We start from the raw sequence: 7,220 nt of genomic DNA on the forward strand, positions 1-7,220 counted from the left end.
GGGGGGGGGGGGGGGGGGGGGGGAGACGGTCCATACAGAGGGTACCATAATGTAGCATGTAGCACAGGGGATCACCTTCACCACAGTAGCAATCTCAATAGGGCTTATTTTCGGGGGAGGGCTTATTTTAGAGGAATCTTACACAGTAAGGGGAGGGCTTATTTTCAGGCTAGGTCTTATTATCGGGGAAACACGGTATATACAAAGCCCATGTAAGTACTATAAGCAATGAGACACATCAGAAATATGGGGCTATATGAACATGCACAAACATGTGAAGGAAAAGTGGTATACAGGCATGTGTATGAGCATGTGTGTACATATGCAAACATATTAGCATACTTTTTAAACTCAAAAGGAGTCTCTGACTGGCCTAACCTGGAAAGAATATTTGCAGCTGTATCCTGATTGCCGAATTCGGACTGTTTCCAGCATCCCCGTGTAACGCAGCTGTCTAAGTACCAATGGGTCACTGAATCTTAAAGGAAGCTAAAAACACAAAGCGGGAAAAAAAAAAGCAAAGGCTTATATGAAATGGAAACTCTTTAATCCAGACTTTTTAAATGTACTTAAAAAGGTAATCTAAAATAATTTAGCATAATGTCTTGTACAGAGTCAAGTTCAAACAGCTGTTTAATAATAAATACATTTTGTCTATGATATTGTTACAAAATTAGTAAGAATTGGATCTGGGAATTTCATAGGATCTATGATTTCATGGTATCAGGAACTAGTCCACGAGGAAACTCCCTCAAACAATACAGGCTGGAATTTTCTTTGAAATTTATAATTTCAGAGAGTTCTCTGGGGCAGTGAGGACTTAAGTGACTGGCCCAGAATCACAACTTGAACCCAGCTCTTCCTGATTTGGAGATCAGCTCACTAGTCACTATGCCACATTATCTCTATGGAAACAATGACTATAGAAATTCTTATATTCCCAGAAAATACATAAATTACACACCAGGACTTAGTAGTGACACATGCTGCATTTCAGTGAGGTAGATATCTATAACCCATACTGGACAAGTTCAAAGATAATAACAACTAACAATTCTTCAACATGGAGAATTTGCTGCTGCTTTATTGTCTTAGCAACTATGTCGTTTGACATGAAAACTAGAGACTTGTGAGACTTCGACCCCTCACTGTTCTTTATTACTATTTTTAATAACGATAGGATAATTACAAAATACCATGCAAGGTACTGGCAACCAAAAGGCATTAAGAAAAAAAATGGCTGAACCATTATTAATAGAGAAATTTAACATGTATGTAGCTGTAAGACTGTGGGCAAGTCACTTCCAGTTTCTTCATCTAGAAAATGACACCATAATGTCTGTATTGTCTATTTCACTGGGTTGTTTGAGGATCAAATCATATAAAGCATATAAAATACTTTGTACATCTAAAAGTATTGGAAAAATTAACTACAACCATTACAAGATCCTGCAGGTTTTATATATGTGTGTATGTAGACATATATGTACATGTAGAAACACACATGAAAGAAGAAACTGAGCTCAGAGAAAACAAGTGACTTGACCACAGTTATACAACTAGCAAATAAAAGGCTTGAACCCAGATCATACCTCCCTCCAAGCTGGGCATTCTTTCTATTACACCAGGGGTTCTGAACTTTTTTTGTGTGTTTGGGCCCCTTTAGGGAGTCTGGTGAGGCCTATAAGCCCCTTCTCAGAATGTCTTTAAATGCATAAATGAAATGCAAAGAACTACAAAGGAAACAGATTATACTGAAATACAATTATCAAAATATTTTCTAAAAGAGGTTTACAACACCTCCTAGGTGAAGATTTTCTTTACTACAGCAACTAACATTGTCCCAGTGGAAGAAATAATATTTTTGGTTACAATTTTAACTAGTAAAGTGTGTCCCATTTTATATAAGCTAAAAGTATTTCATGCAGGCCAGGTGCATTGTCCATTACAACTATTTACTCCCTACAGAAATGGAAGTTTTTTTCTTCTCAAACCCTTTTCATAATGACATTAAATCCTGGAATTTGGTATGGATTGTGCTGGCCTATGTGGCAGTCCTTGCAAGATATTTTTACCTTTTCAGCATTGGACCGAATGCACTTGACAAAATATGGTTCTGCTTGACCAAGTGTCTCCATCAACTTGTTTAGAGATACCTGTACAACAAAAAAGATTTTTATTGTGATCTGGTACAGATTAGCAAACAGTATATGATACATACAAAAGTATATATTAAAATGATAATATTGAGTAAATAACTAAAACTAGGGAGCAACACAGAAATAGGTTTGCTTTCTCAAAGGTATCTGGAAAGAAAACTAGTCAATTACCATCTTAGAATTTTAAAAAATAGTAAATGTTAAATAGATATCTTTCCATACTGGTATAATTCAGGAATAATTAAATCTAATAATTTTAGCCAACTCAAGGCAAAATTAGTTTCATGGTTTACTTGACTATGATGCTTAATTTGGCAATAATGACAGTTTGCTATAATCAATCTTATTCAAATATTAAATGTTTTCATAATAACCTAGGTCTAGGATAATCTTTATTTTCTATGTACTCATTTGCCGGAGGAAAAAAAATTAGCTTTGAATTTGACTTTTTTCAGGGAAGGAGATTTTGTTGATTAACCTGGGGGGAAAAGACAATGAAATTTTTGCGAAACTTTGAGCACTTTGGGCCTGCCCCTCTTGCCTGAACACCTTTCTTTTGCTCATCTCTGGCCTTAGCGTCCTTGAACATGAGCTCCGCGTCCTTGAACATGAGCTCCACTTAGGACTGGGTTCACCTATCTCCTGGAATAAGCCTCTCCTGATACCTTCCTTTTAGCTGTTCTTGCTCTTAGACTTCAACTCATTTCAACAAGTGCCAACTATACTAGATATTATGAGAGTGTGGCCAGGGAATACAAAGAAGGTAACACAGTTGTTGCCCTCAAGAAATTTACACTCTATTATACACATGTACGGAATTATCTTGTATTCACATGCATTTGTTGTATTCCAATTTTTTCTCTGTATCCCCAGTACCCAGCAAAATGTTTTGGTGTATAGTACATGTTCAATAAACATTTATTGAGATGAAATGTAATTATGCCAATAGTTGAGATACTATTTTTCAGTTTCTTTCAAGTACAACAAATATAGAATACCATTAACCCATAACATTAGCATTCAAGTAAAATTTTTGTATTTTGTACTGATATGCCATTCCTTCCTACAATCATGTCTTTTAAGTTAAAGAAAAATTTGATTCCTTTTTAAAAATGTTTATTCTTAGAAAATGATTTGAAGTGGTTCACAGGCTCAAATTATTTTCCAAGCCTGCAGTGAGAACAATGAAATATCAAAACAAATTTCTGCATTCGTAATATAAGTTATATTTATAGAGATCTTTATATTAGTACCACATGTCACGAATATGGCATTTTAAGACAGCCTGCAGTTTATTTTTTTAAACTAGATTTTTATTGATATCTTTTGTTCTTAAATTGTCTAGATTTCTCCCCATACTTCCCTTTCCCCCTCCCTAAGAGTTATTCTTTATAACAAAGTTTTTTTTTAAGTAAAAAGAGGAAGAAACAAATTTCAGAAAAACCAATCAACACATTGAAAAATCTGATCCACTTTCTGTAGTTAATGATAAGTCAACTGGCAAAATTCCTATAGGCTCATTCCCCCCGCCCTGGGCTCATTTCACTTTCATTTCTCAAAATTAAGAAAAAATTGTAATTGCAATGCTGATATTCAGGAAAATGTCCTTTATCTTGGCTCTGAGAGATGTGGCATAATGTTAACAAGAAAAAACATTCAACAAGTATGTATAGGGATTTTAGAAAAATGCTGAATGAAAACGATAGATCATTAATATATTAATATTAGCTTTCCTGTTTTCATGATTGTATTTATGTATCTAATAATGAACACTTTGGAAATAAAATTTTGCTATACTTAAGAGAAGAGATACAGACAAGGATTCTGAAAAAGATAGCAAATATAAAAAAATACGATTATTTAACTAATGACTATATTCATTGATAAGCTCTAACCCAAAGAATGAAAGAATGGATTTAATCATCACCTAAAACTTCCACGGATACAAGGATATCATTTAAACCACAATTAAATGGAAGCCAACAAAATCAAATGACATAGGATTATTTTCTCAAAGTTATTTTTCCATGGAATTTGTCACTAAAATCTGTAGTAATACTGTGTTAACATTGGTATGCTATTCACAAATAGGAACAAATAATCCTGGCTAGAGAGATGAATGAGATTCCTTCACTGTCTGATTTTTTTTTTTTTTAAGCAATTGGGGTTAAGTAACTTGCTCAAGGTTACACGGCCAGGTGTTTCTGGGTGGGTGCTAAGCGTCTGAGCCCGGGATTCAATCTCCAGGTCTTCTCAACACTGGAGCCGGTGCTCTTACTTGCTGTGCTACCTGGCCGCCCCATGTCTGATTTGTTCTTAAGGGGTTTTATTTCTATCTATCCACATGAGTCTGGAGAGCAGTGCAATGTAAACAACATTTTCAGTCCAGAGCAGTTTAGGATAAAAGACAGAGAGGTCTGAGGACATTGCAATCTGGGCTAGGTAGGAGTACAGTATGGTGGCAAGGAGAGCAGTAGAATCTGGAGCATGATGGTGCCCAGAAAAGGAAAGGGAACCAAGATAGAGCACCAAGACATAAAGAGACCCTAAGGCACCCACAAACAGGTGCCAACTGGCAGTTCTGTCACCTATGACCCAGTTCTGGATTAAAGTTGCAGGGTGGAGTGGAATGGCTACAAGGCACTAAGTAATGGGTATAAAATGAATTCTAGAAATTAAGCTGTCTGACTCTAAGATAGGAACACAGCAGAGGTTTAGTTCTAACTTTTAGCACAGCACATAAGCCTATAGAGGAAAAACCTGGGCAGAAAACCAAGACAAAAGGGGAGCCAGCTGTTCATTCACTCTGTACCTGCAAAACCTCCTAGCAGGTTGACAGTGAAAGAGTTCATTAACAATCAGTCTACTGAAACTCAACTACATACAAGCCCAAAAGATGCAAATTTTCATCAGGAACTTGCAGAGCTCAGTCCAGGAAAGCACTGACCAGATCTTTCCTTGGATCACAGCACTGTGGAAGCAACAAAAACTTGTAGGCTCTCAGCTGGAGCTGTGAAAGCAGCAGAAGCTCAAGCTAGACGTTTTCCCAAGAAGTGCACAAAGCCCAACAATAATAAAAAAAGTCCAAACTCAAGAAGTAGGTCAAAAGAAAGAGCAAAAACAAGCAAAAGAACAAATAACACAGAACCATACCATAAAGACCTACTATGGTAACAGGGTAGGGAGGGAAGGAAGGCAGTGAGAAAATCTGTCACTAAAAAATTTAAAGAATGAATGATAAAAATTGTCTTTACATGTAATTGGAAAAAATAAAATATTATTTAAAAATTGTAAAAATAAGCTAAAGATGTTTTAAAAAGCAAAAAAAATTATTTTAAAAACAAAATAAGAGCAGAAGAGGAAAAAATGGGGAAAGAAATGACAGATATTTAAAAAACAACTTCTAAGAGAATTAATAGCTTGGCAGATGAAGTATAAAACCTCAATGAAGAAAATAACTCTTTAAAAATCAGAATTAGCCAAACAGAAGCTAATGGCTCCATAAGACATCATGGAAAAATAAAACAAAGTCAAAAGACAGAAAAAATAGAAATAAATGTAAAGTACCTGGTAGGAAAAACAGCTGACCTGGAAAACAGATCAAGGAGAGAGAATTTAAGAATCACTGGTGTACCTGAAAGCCATGAATAAAAATAGGGCCTAGGTGCCATATTTCAAGAAATTATAAAATAAAACTTCCCAGATAGCTTAGAACAAAAGGACAACGTAGAAATTGAAAGAATCCACTGGTCATGTCTTAGAAAAAACAAACTATGAGATAAAAAAAAAAAAACAATAAGAGATAAGCCACAAGCTAACTTGATAAAAAAAAAAAAAGAAAACCAAATAACCAGTATCAAAAATGAAAAGGGTGAATTCACAATTAAAGAAAAATTAAAAGATTAAAACATGGTCTTGAGAGCTAGATAAATAGGTGATATGAGTCCATAATTCTATATATAAGAATAATAATCCAAATTATTTTTAATAAGAATGCATATTAAGGCATATTTATTCCTTAGACATGGCTAATGTGGGAATTTGTTTTATTTGATTATACATATCTGTAATGGGTTTCATTTATCTTGCTTTCTCAACTGGGATGGGAGGGAAAAAATTTAGATCTTAAAGTAAAATGGAAAATTAATGTATTTCCTTTCCCTATTCTATCTGCAGCATTCAGGATTAGTTCTAGCACATCAATGGAGAATTTTCAATGAAAAGTTTATACCTGGACTAAAATAAAATATGAACTAGGTTTTTTGGTTATATGCAATTATCAGAAAACATTCTGGCCATTCAGATGTTATCTTTATAATGCTGAAAAAATCTAGATGAGCAAAGCAAAAAAGGTTTACTTAATGCAAGTATATAACTGATGTTTTCTTAAGAATCCCTAATGAATAATGTGATGAGATAAAGGAAATCATATTATAAATGCCTATAACTAGAAAGCTGGTAATTTCACTCTGATGTAAACTTTTCAGTTCAGATTCCTATTCTTAAGTTTGTTTTTTTTGAAATAGTCAACTAGTTAGAACTGCTTCTCTGTCAAATACATCTATAAATTTTATGTGCCAAACGCAGTTTAACTGTCAGAGATAATTATTTTTATATAACTATAAGTCCCTTGAGAATTTTTTTCCTCTTACAGTAAATATCATAGTTTGACGATATGCCCAGAAACACTGGAAGTTCTATGTATGTATACTGACAAAAATTTCAGTATCAAGTTGCATAAACCTATAATGGTAATGGGAATCTGAAGATCTTCCCTGCCCCTTGATAAGCTTAAGTGAATGTGAGAACCTTCCCTGATTTGAAAATATCTTCTGCCCCCAATAGTCTGAATGTGATCACATGGAGCCTGTGGCGGGAGGCTCGTTTTTCAGGAATACCCACACCTTATTACTTTGTGATTGGGTAGTGAGTCAAGAGGGTTGTGACATTCTCTGACCCAGGAGAAGGAGACTCTGGGTAGCCATTGAGGTCCCAACCCCCCCCCCCCCCCCCCCCCCCCGGCCCCGGCTTTGAAAACCCAGATGTTGGTGCTTCTCTCTC

At 35.2% G+C, this 7,220-nt stretch overlaps 1 protein-coding gene across 14 annotated transcripts in view; it reads right to left on the reverse strand.

The window, feature by feature from the left end:
* The window catches only part of MYO9A (myosin IXA), a 324,456-nt gene that overhangs the window by 105,759 nt on the left and 211,477 nt on the right, over positions 1-7,220 (reverse strand). For all 14 annotated transcript variants that reach the window (XR_011164264.1, XM_069067272.1, XM_069067273.1 and 11 more), the window contains 2 exons: positions 2,076-2,156; positions 379-489 (listed from right to left, as the gene is read on the reverse strand). Coding sequence is in view for 13 of the 14 variants with exons in the window: in XM_069067272.1 (XP_068923373.1) it covers positions 379-489; positions 2,076-2,156 (192 nt within the window). In the remaining variant the exon portion in view is untranslated. The remainder of the gene's footprint in view (positions 1-378; positions 490-2,075; positions 2,157-7,220) is intronic.

Source organism: Petaurus breviceps, unplaced genomic scaffold (genome assembly GCF_028583685.1).
Source record: "Petaurus breviceps papuanus isolate PSGF00001 unplaced genomic scaffold, PetGlider_PUasm1.0 90740, whole genome shotgun sequence".
Taxonomy (NCBI): domain Eukaryota; kingdom Metazoa; phylum Chordata; class Mammalia; order Diprotodontia; family Petauridae; genus Petaurus; species Petaurus breviceps.